Source organism: Salarias fasciatus, unplaced genomic scaffold (assembly GCF_902148845.1).
Source record: "Salarias fasciatus unplaced genomic scaffold, fSalaFa1.1, whole genome shotgun sequence".
Classification (NCBI taxonomy): Eukaryota; Metazoa; Chordata; class Actinopteri; order Blenniiformes; family Blenniidae; genus Salarias; species Salarias fasciatus.
Genome location: NW_021941239.1, coordinates 147,581 through 158,781, shown reverse-complemented (window position 1 = coordinate 158,781; position 11,201 = coordinate 147,581). Strand labels below are relative to the sequence as shown.

Below are 11,201 nucleotides of genomic sequence, written 5' to 3'. Positions count from 1 at the left end.
TTGTCTCTCTCTCTCTTTTTTTTTTTTTTTTTTTACCTTCGTGCTCTAGCTCCGGTTTGCATGTCCGTGGGATGATTGGTTCACATCATTACATGTAGAAAAGATGTTTCGCGACGAATAAGCAATGCTCTCTAACAACAGGTTTACACTATCTTTGACTTGACAAATACTGTGTGTATAATAATCAAAGGTGAATTAATTTCTAAATTACTAACTTTCATTATTTTTATAATCATTTTTTTTTCTTGTTACGTTTGCCGTGTTTCTGGGTAGAAATCACTTAGAAAATATGATGTAGAATAAATATCCAGAGATGCAGGCGTACCGCCTACAGTATGAAGCCGGTTGTATATTCAAAGTGTGTATTTGTCACTATGTAACATCCTCCATGTCTGTAGGCTTTAAGCTACTCTGTGGTGTTATCTCTACATCTGTAGTGTGTACTTGTGAAAGTGCCTTTGAAAAAATGTTTTAGAGGAACTTCAGACATGTTATTATAAGAAATGATGCCATTTTCCAAACCGCGAGGTGGCAGAATTAATAATAGAAACAGCTTACTCATTGTGACATTGCACTTTTCTGTACATAACTGTATATAAAGCATGTAACATCATAACGTTTAGAGTTCTTTCCTTCAAAGATTTCTTTTTAATAAAGGAGATAGTTTATCCAGTCAGAGGTGGATTTTTTTTCCATTGCATTGTTTTTTCACTTTGCTGGATTTTTTTCATGACTTTTTCTAATTCCACAAAAAAACAAACAAAAAAAAAAACTAATTTTCATTGTTTGACTGTGTGAACCGACGAGAGCTATTTTGTTTTTGAGTAAATTTCCAGTGTATCTGGTGAGGTTGTTTCATGTTTTATTCCATGTGGGGGTTTCCTGGAATGTGGCCTTGGTCGGACCGAGCTCCAGCCTCGGCGCTGCTCACAGGAGTCACAATGGCCGCCTGTTTGCTCCGGGCTGCTCCGTCCATCTTCAAGGCTAACTGGGGGGAAAAAGGAAAAAAAAAACCCAAACAGATAAAATAACAGTGATACCATTGTTTTACATTCCTTATCCCAGCAGTCCATGGGGCAACAGAGAATCCTGCAGATCAAACGCTCACCTCAGCAACGCCAACCTTTCTCTCCCACATGTGAACGCTCCTCTGCAGTCTCTTGTGTTTCTCCTTCACATGGAAATGCTCCATAACGTCAGGACCCTGTCCGTAGTCTGAGAGATGCCGCTGGAGGTGTCTGTTCAGGGATTCTGCTTTCAAACACTCCTGGGGAGGGAAAAACGGGAAAGTTTAACACAGTATTTGTTTGGTCATCTTGGGCATCTTCCACTCCGAACCTCCTCAGCGTGTCGGATCTCCTCCTCAATTTTGGCAGCCATCTGTCTTTTTCTGGTGATGGCCGTGTTCAGTCCTTCGCACTCAGAAGTCACACGCTGCAGTCGTTCCTGCTCACATGAAGCACAGATCGAGCCGAATCGGAACAGTGATCTGATTATGGTCTGTCTCCTGTACGCTGCGTTACCATGTGTGAGCTGAGGAGACGTTGAGCTTTCACACTTTTGACCCGAAGTTCATCCCAGTTGATGTGAAGCATTGGTTTACTGTAGTCCAGGAATATTTCCTGTATTTAACAGCATGTTTATATGATGCAGTTACTCACTGGCGATGAGGTTAAAATTCACAAATGTGCAACTAGTTCAGAAAGAATAGATCCAGAAAACAGAGGACAGAGGATTCCGGAGGCCCTCACTCTCACCATTTACCTCATCAACCTTTTCTGCCTCTTTCTTCTGTTGGAGCTGCTTCCGGAGCTTCTTCTCTTGGCCCTTCAGGGCCTGGTTTTTCAGGGCCGACATCCGCAGCTGCGCAACCTGTTTGTGAGACGAGCGGGAAACGATGACAGTGGTTCCAAATGGCATCGGGTCGACATGAGTCAATGTTGTATTCATGTGGTCCATTCACGTGTCTGGGTAATTGCGCTACAGTTCAGCTGACTCTGGTTCTGCATGTTTCTTCACGGTTAAAGGGAGTTTGTCCTTTTCCTGTGTTGCATCAGAACTACGTAAATAAAATTCAAAAGACCCAAGTTGATGTTGAGCAACTAGATCAGTGTTTAAGCCTGTATCTTGTCTTCACTTAACTGGAGAATCTCAGTCTTTTCCCGTCTGTGGTCCTTCTCAGGTCTGGGCGCGCTGCGGTCAAACTTGCTCTTCATCTCCCTGATCTCAGTCAGACACAGCTCTGCTTCCTCCAAAGAGGCCTGAACAGAAAACACACACTGTGTCAGAGAACGCAGCGTTTCAGAGAGATGTTCTTCTTACCTTGTGGCTGTCCTGAATGCTTCTATATCTCAGTCTGAGTTTCTCCTGCTCCTCCTGTGATTCTGTGACTTCCCTCTGAGCCACGAAGAGTTTCTGCTCCGGCGTCAGCAGCTGGAGCTGATCGGATACGTTGAACCGGGACCGGCGCCTCTTACCTGCTCCCTAAACACACCCAGAAAATACCAGGACAGTGACAAGAGTGTTTCTTTAGCTCTGCATGTGGCAAAGTTTTGAGTTACAGGCAGAAAAAGGAGCCATACAGTTCATTCGAAGGACTCAAGAAATTTCTGGAATCCAACAAAAGCACTTATGTCCAAAGGATTCCTATGGGCTCCATGAAGATTTGGCCAGAGGATAACCATGAGACAGATTGAGCTCGATGCACATAATGCAGTTCTGAACTTATAAAACAGTCCTATTGACATTTATGACCAAATTTTCACATTACACAAATAACAATTTCCCTCTTCAGTGTTTTTTTCTCTCAAAAAATGACAAAACTAAATTACTGCTAATTGCACCCATAGAAATGAGACGTCTCTCTTCAGCGGTGGTTCGAAACGGAATGCTTTGAGTCTGTGATCTTGAATCTGCAGTTCCATGAAAGGTACAGTATCAGACAGAACTTGCAGTATTTATTATTGGCGGGAGACTTAAGCAAAGTTATGTATACCAAGGAGAGTCGGTATGCAAACACTGACCCCGGCCTCCAGCTGGGAGCTCCCGGTTGTTCTCTGACCTTCTCCGCCAGTCTGAGCCAGCAGGTCCTGGGGATCCAGGTGGCTGATAAACCGCTCAAACAGGACATTTTCTGCCAGGAGGGCTTCATTAGAGAGTCTTGGGTGAAAAAAAAGAAAAAAAAGAATGAGATTAGCATGGAAAATCAGCCAAGACTCTCAGGGTGAGTGGGAGGAAGATGCTCTATAATCTGGATATTATATGAACTTCATATTCTGAAGTGGCATCAGATCACGCTGCACAGAAACACTGGAATGTTCCACTTACATGTTGTCCAAGAAGGAGAAGTTAACAGAGTTAACAAAAGCAGAGAAGCGCGTTAAAAGAAGAAGCAGAAAGAACATTTTTTTTTAAAATGTAGATTTACTTGAGTTCCTCGACCCGTTTGTGAAGGAGTCCTATTTGTTCCTGTGTGACCTCCTTTCCGTCTTCCAGCACCAGAGGCTCGTCCTCCATGGTTGCTAAGGTAAACAAAACACGGTTGCTATGGTGCGGTGGCGGGTGTTGCCTTCAGGTGCTTCATGTAAAACGCACAATCCGTAAACATCGCGAAATAAATAATGTGAAAAGTGAGTCAAGTATAATTTAAATAAATATTTACAGTCACCCCGGTTACAGCAACGACTTATCACTCAGTGTACCGGATCATTAATCCATGATAAACTCCATTACGACGAGGTTACTCACTCTCTGGTGATAATGTCACTCTTCTAAGAAGCACATGTGAGCCATACCAAAAGCTAAAACGAGGTTAAGAAATGATCTCAGCCTGGACACATATGACAACCTCTTAAAATGACTTTAAAGCTCAGGTTGAACAGTTAGTCTGACCCGTATCAAGGTCTAATCTGTTTTGATTTCACCTGTTGTGTTATTCTTATTAAAACACTAAAGAAAAAAATAATATATTTGGATGAATGTTATTCTACTCTTCATTTCTTTTACACGTTTGAAATGATTTTTTTTTTTTTAATTACAATTAATAAATGGGGTGTACTGGAAAGTATTTATACAAATCACATTTCCCTATTAATTTAAATTAGCTCTTTTGCTGTTTCATCTTTATGTTCTTCATGAAACTTCCATTTAATTAAATAGTTTTTGTATAAAATTAGCACCAGTTGTTTATATTTCATTATCCATTCAGAGTATAGTTTTTAGCACTGTTACTTAGTTGGCCTATATAACCCTGAACTTCTGTTTTATTATTTTACAGTAGAGGAAATAAAATCAACCTCCTTTTTAGAGATATTGAAAAAAATGGACATATACTGGATTCTTTTTAAACTCTGCAGAGCTTTGAATGTGATTAAGTCATTCTCATGCTGAGCAGTTCGCCTCTAGCCGAGCACATTTACTCTGAATTCCATATTTCTTTTATGGCCCATTTATGCTTCATTTCATTCAAATCATCGCCAGCATGACAATAATTTTTACTCTGCTTTTGCATCAAGACTATATTTGTATTTTGAGATCCTTTCAAAGACTTTCTCTTTCATGTCTTTCACTTTTCATATGATCACTTTCACATTTGTGGAAAAAAGAATAGTTGGGAAACAGGTTTATCAAACATGTGGCTCGCGGGCCACCGGAAGGATCAAGCTGTCCTGAAATGATTTTGCAAAATTTAACAGTTTAGAAGAAATCTTCTATATATTTTTTTTCAGTTTGTAGTTGTATTTTATCCAGACGCCTTTACCGATGATTGACTGTAGCCAGAAGACTGAGAAAAAGACCAGTTTGATGTAGTTTTCAGTCTGTGTGGCCTGTCATGTGTTTCTCTCTCTGCTTGCTGGATCTTTTTTTTTTCTTTTGTTTTTTTTTTAACTAAAATTGCAATCGTTTTTACAGTTTCTATAAAATCTCACTCAAAGAAATATTTCACTTTTTATTCATTACAAAGAAAAAAAAAAACCCCAGAAAGGAATACAAAACAGTGCCACACAATTTAAAAATAAATAATGTATTATATTCATCATTTTCAGACAGATAGTAAGAAACAAATCAACTGTCTGAATGGTGCTGCTATATAAATAAAAGTGTGTTTTTGTCCAGACTGCCACCTCCCCTGCCCTGCCCTGCCCTCCAGGCTGTGGGGGTGTTTTTCTGTTTTCAGCCAAGTTTCACTTTCATTTCTCTGTAAACGATCCTCGGGAACAGCTGCGGCAGTGCAGCTCTGATCTCTGCAGCTTCCTCCTCCAGGATGACTTCTGTCGTCTCGAAATTCATCACCAAGACCCTCTGCGACCACGAGGGCAGTTTGGACTTCCGGCGGCTGGAGGAGAAGGTCGCGAGGAGCTACACGGTGGCGGAGTCCGTCCTGCGCGCGGTTCTCTTCGACCAGAGTAAAATAGCCATCCGGCAAGGAGAGGAGAAACCCACCGGGGGTCACATCATCCCACCCGACAGCCTGGTCGTGGCGAAAAGCAGCGCGCGTCTCTGCCAGAAGAAGACCGGAGCGTGCGCGCGCTGCGATGGCTTACACCTGTGCAGGTACTATGTGTGCGGAGAGTGCACGTTCGGGTGAGTAAAGCAGATTTATTTCTTCCCCTTTAAACAAAATCCGTTCAGCGTCCTCAGAATTCACTGACTTTTATCCATCAACAAACTATAACCCAGATTAATAGAACCAACTGAAGAAATGTAAACATGAACTTCTACCAGATTAGTGTCTTGGTCAGGTTTCTGGGTTTCTTTAGTTTGGATTACATGCGCCCACCGTTACTGTCAATAAAATATTTAAAAAGACTGAAGATCGAGATAAAGGAAATGACTGTAGAAAAAAAACTTTAAACTTTAAATCCTCCTGTGTTGCCTTCTTGGGTTCAAGCCAGGTAATAACCCTTATTCCCATGAGAGCTGGATGAGGCTCAGGAAATATTTATTTGCGATTTTTCTGGCAGATATTTTGATTGGATTTGTAATATTTCTTCGAATCGAGCTTCAGTGCAGTATTCACCAAGCACAGTAACAGATTGAAAACATGATCTTACCATCAAATGCTCTTCATTCTTATGGACGCATGAAAACTGAAAAGTAAGACCTGCTCCCAACATGTATTATCCATAAGCATTCTTTAAAGGGATTGACCAATGGGAGTTATCACAGTCAAAGAACTAATAGAGTCATATCTTTTTTGAAAGCAGTTCAAAAAAAGTTTTAAAAGTTGAAGTTCAAAATGACTCCAAAAACCCCAATGGTAAATAAGTAAAAATAAAAACAAAACTGAACAATTCAAATGAAGGAAAACAGGATGTTGACTTGAGCTTATGTGAATAATCTTCCACTCCAGTAGGTCAACATCAGAAGAGTCAGCTGATCCGACCTCTGACCTTCTGAGAAATATGTCAGATTTAAAATAGGTGGATGTTCATTTATGGCTCAGCAAAAACCCAGCTATTGCACATCTATTCTGTAAACAACAGAACATTGATTGTGAAAGCCAGGAAATACCCTGCAGGAGGAAGTGGTGTGGATGGGTGGATGGGTGGAGGTTTGACCAGGAGAGGGCAGTCATTTGCATCTTTTCAAAACATATTTTAATGTGGCTTAACCTAGATATTGTGATCTGGTGGCGCTGCAGATCTCAACAGGTATAAGAACCTCAACTGTTGAGCTTAACAGGACCACACCGATGTCATTAATGTCCTGTACATCCTGGCTGTCAGCCACATGATTTTAAAATGTATCAGGTCTTGATAGAAATTTCTTGTGTCTTCCAGCCTCAGGTGTAAAAATCCCCACAGTTTGACTACTCCGAACAACGTGGAGGTTCTCAGGAGACACGATCTGCAAGACTTGACAGAGAAACAGCTGTTCCAGCTGCTGCTCCAGAATGATCCCTACCTGCTCCCCGAGGTGAGTTCAGGTCCCTGCAGCTGCATGCGGAAGTGGAATTTAGACTTGAAAATATGTTCTTCATCCGCCTCACTAGATATGCTCGCATTACAACAAGGGCAGCGGTCTGCAAGGCTCCTGTCGGTTCGCCGCCTCCTGCAGCAAGCTGCACATATGCCAGCACTACTACCAGGGCGACTGTCGGTTCGGTGATGGGTGCAAGAGAGCGCATCGCCTCGACGCTCAGGCCATGAAGCTTTTCCAGGGATATAGTCAGGAGAACATCAACAACCTCCACAAGATCTACAGAAATACGCTCATCATCTCAGGTGACCTGAAGAGGCCAGCTGCTGCTGTTCCTGGTAAATATGGAGCTTTGTTTTTTTATGTCATTTGAGTTGTTTTCTGTGTTTCCCTTCTCTGCTAAACGTCTGTTTTCTGCAGCCTTGCCAGAGGTGAGCATCCCAGCCCCGCCGCCGTCCCGCCAGCCTCCCCACACTAACCCGGTGACCCCCAGCAGAGCTGCTATTCCAGCCAACCCCCCGAGTGACGCTGAGAGAAATGAAATCTGCCTCTTCTTCATCCGGAGAAAGTGCTTGTACAAAGGTCTTGTTAGGAAAAAAAATCAATCCATTCAGCATCAAAGTCCAGAATATGTCCTCATCCTTCCATTTATTTATTTATTTATTTATTTATTTATTTATTTATTTATTTAGACAAGTGTGCTCGGGTCCACTGGCACCTGCCTTACAGGTGGCAGGTTTTAGATGTGGATGGCGTGACCTATAAGGACCTGGTGGACATGGAAAACATTGAGAGGGCATATTGTGACCCGGCTCGGGACACGAGCTGCATGGATCAACCCCCCACCAGCCTGGGACTCCTGAGATTTATGGGATTTCAAAGGTGCAAAAAAACAGAAAAGACATACGAGAGGAATCTCCCTCCTGTTGTACTGAAATGTGATTCAGTCTGAGAAATAATTTTAATCGCTCTTCACTTTCCTCTCAGCTCTGAACAGGCCGTTGACTTCATGACCATGACGTATAAAGGGATTCCAGTCCGTCGATTGTCCACCGCCTCCTCCGTCTCGAAGCCTCCTCACTTCATTCTCACCACGCAGTGGGTCTGGTACTGGAAGGACGACGGGGGGGCGTGGCTGGAGTTTGGGCAGGTGAGGCGTCATGATTGCGTCCTTGTTCCCAATGGTTCAGTTTTTCTTTTTCTTTTTGCACAATTTCTCAGCAAATACATATTTATATGAAAACTGTCAAAATCATTTGACTTTCTGACTGTTTAATCTTTTTTTTCTCTGCCTGCTGTGTTCAGGACGATGGCAGTGGAGCGGCGGCCGTCGCCTCTCAGACCCTGGAGAACGTGTACCTGGCGGACAGAGACACAGAGATCCCGTTCAGCGCCGGCAAACACCAGTACGTTCTGTACTTCAAAGACGCGGCGGGCAGCGGGCGGATGTATCAGCAGAACGTCAAACACAAAACCAAGAGAGAAGTCAGGAGGAGACCTCGCTTTCTGTCGACCCGTGACGTGGAAGCACAGCTGAAGAGGTTGGTTTTTTTGTTGTTACGGTTATAAATGTTGAATCCTTGCTTGTGACTCGTGTGGATTTACTGAGCTTCTTCTTTGCAGCACTTCATCACAGAGCTCGAGCTCCTCCATAGCCGAAATCGTACCGTCCACCTGGGATAAGACCGCCCTGCCAGAGCTGGGATACAGGGTATCGTCACTGCAGATATACACTTCTTCACTATAAACGCGTTTCATTGATGATTCGTGAATCGTTCTTGTCTTGAAGCTTGTGCAGCTCACCTCGTCGGCGAAGGAGTACTCCATGATTGAGATGCTGTTCAAGCGCACCATGCCTCAGAGTAAAATCAACAGCATGCACCGGATCCAGAATCCGTCTCTGTGGAAAGTGTTTCAGTGGTGAGTCACTGGCTGCAGCAGCCACAAAGCATGGACTCGAACCGGCTTTTCCTGAAGCCTGGTTTTGTTCTGCGTTTTCAGGCAGAAAGAGCAGATGAAGAAGAGAAACGGAGGACAGCTTGTAAACGAGAAGTACTTGTTCCACGGGACGGACGAGTCCCTGATTGAGCCCATCTGCGAGCAGAACTTCGACTGGAGGATGTGTGGCGTTCACGGCACGGCTTATGGCAAAGGTGAGCTGAGGCAGAAAACGCCAGCAGCAGTTTGTAAAACACATAGATGAAACGTATCTCCTCACACCTGGCTTGGTGAACGGCAGGTAGGCAGGTTTGCCAACTTTTCCCATGCTTTTTTTTTTTTTTTTGCCTAAAAACGCTGTTCATATTCCACTAATGGCTTCACATCACATTTTATGAGCGTTAAATTTGCCCTTGTAATTCTTATCAAATTAGTTATTTAAAGCAGCTCCCAAACTTTATATAAACTTTATTTTATTTTTTATTAAAAATAAATATCAGTTGTGATCATGGGGCTGCATGGTGGAGCAGTGGTCAGCACTCTCTCCTCAGATACTGGCCAGAGCCTTTCTGTATGGAGTTTGCATGTTCTCCCTTTGTGTGTGGGTCTTCTCTGGGTTCTCTGGTTAAAAACATGCATGTAAGGGATAATCAGTGCCCATAAATGGCCCCAAGGTGTGAATATGAGTGTGTGTGGTTGTTTGCAACATCAATACTTCCAAACCAGAGTTGGCGGCCCTGAGAAGTCGATTTTTTTTTTTTTTTATTAAATCGATTTAAATCAAGATGATGAATTGGTAGCACAGTAAATAAAGAAAAAACACCTGATTTTTCAGGGAGCTACTTTGCCAGAGACTCATCCTACTCGAACAGATTCGCCAAGGCGTCGGGCCTGAACAGGACCATGTTTGTCGCCTTGGTGCTGGTGGGGGCCTACACCAAGGGGAGCAGCAGCTACGTCCGGCCGCCGCCTAAAGGGGGCAGCAGAGATCTCTACGACAGCTGCGTGGACTCCGTCAGCGACCCCAGCATTTATGTCATCTTCGAAAAACAGCAGATTTATCCAGAATATCTCATCAAGTACTCCTAAAAGAATAAAACGTTCTCCTCAGTTCTCTTGTGAGTAGCTAGTGGACTAGTTGGTAGTTTGAGGAGTAATCAATGAAGAAAAATCCTTTCAGATTGCTCTTCATTTTGAATCAGAGCAGGGAGACCAGCATTGTTACAGCATTGAATCATCACTACAGATATATTCACATCTTAGAAGTTGACAGGTAGAGATCATTTTAATAAAATGTGTATTTTGATTCGGTGTTCAAATATTTTTCTAGAGATTTAGAGTGTGACAAACTGAACGACCCAGTGAGATGGAATCAGAATAAACTGTTGAATGTGAGGCATGAGAAGAGATCACATGTTCAGATATGGAACAAATGTGTCACAAAATAAAGCTATATCGACAAATATTCCAAATTGCAACTGAGTTACTGTATTTTATCCTTGATTGTGGTTTTTCCCGATTAGATGACGAGAGATTAGATCAGATGAATTAGATGAATATGAGCTTTTTTGAGTTTTTTTAACCCAAAAGTTAAAGTAGTGGAGGGAACGTCTCCAAAAAGGGAAACTGGCATTTTCTACTCTCATCTCAGAATTAGTCTTTCAATTTTGATACTGTGTTACAGGAAAAGGAGAATTTCATGTGAGAAACTATATTTGTCACAGATAAATGAACAGCAGACAGACTGCAGACCCAGAACAAAAAACTCCATATAAAGCTCCTTTCATTTTACCAGCTTTATTTCTCTCATGGAAATAATACAGAAGAATTTCAGTTGACGATTAATCCAACTCTTTGTTCAAAAATAGAATTAGTTTATATTTCATACAGAAATAAGAATTATTAATCAGTGAAGATACATTCAAGTCAGAGTTCCATTTTCTCAATCACTCAAAAGCAAAAACTGATTCAAATATGCAAAAATGGCCCTTTAAAAACCCTGGAGTTCTTTCATTGGGGTTATTCAATGTTTTTTAGACTCCAAAAGGTAACCACAAAAAAAAAAAAAAAAAAAGTCAGTGTCCAGAAAATGTACAAATTTCTCCAAAAACAAAAAAAATATAATCCCTTTGAGGACTTCATCTCTTCCTCTTAAGATAACAGTGTTAAAATTAAAGATAAAGATATCTAGTAACATTTCTCAGTCGATCCACCACGGAGATATAGGATCTGGTTAAACTGTAAATGAGAACAGATTCTGCTCCAGGTCTGCACTGGAAACCTGGAATGACTGTTAAACGTGTTTCCAGGGAATCATGTGATGCTGAAGGTGTGGAACACGA

General features: G+C 42.1%; 2 protein-coding genes across 2 annotated transcripts; one reads left to right on the top strand and one right to left on the bottom strand.

The window, feature by feature from the left end:
- Positions 1 to 862: 862 nt before the first annotated feature.
- LOC115384441 (coiled-coil domain-containing protein 113-like) lies at positions 863 to 1,920 on the bottom strand. Its single transcript, XM_030086716.1, has 5 exons — positions 1,765 to 1,920; positions 1,524 to 1,622; positions 1,339 to 1,446; positions 1,109 to 1,267; positions 863 to 988 (listed from the first exon to the last, which is right to left on the bottom strand). The coding sequence occupies exons 1-5, from the start codon at positions 1,918 to 1,920 to the stop codon at positions 863 to 865; spliced, it is 648 nt and encodes a 215-aa protein (XP_029942576.1).
- Positions 1,921 to 5,198: 3,278 nt separating this feature from the next.
- On the top strand, positions 5,199 to 10,350 carry LOC115384443 (protein mono-ADP-ribosyltransferase PARP12-like). The gene is made up of 11 exons (XM_030086718.1): positions 5,199 to 5,583; positions 6,783 to 6,918; positions 6,995 to 7,259; positions 7,342 to 7,503; positions 7,614 to 7,803; positions 7,909 to 8,071; positions 8,227 to 8,462; positions 8,545 to 8,632; positions 8,711 to 8,841; positions 8,923 to 9,074; positions 9,695 to 10,350. The coding sequence occupies exons 1-11, from the start codon at positions 5,264 to 5,266 to the stop codon at positions 9,946 to 9,948; spliced, it is 2,097 nt and encodes a 698-aa protein (XP_029942578.1). The 5' UTR covers positions 5,199 to 5,263; the 3' UTR covers positions 9,949 to 10,350.
- The last annotated feature ends 851 nt before the right edge of the window (positions 10,351 to 11,201 follow it).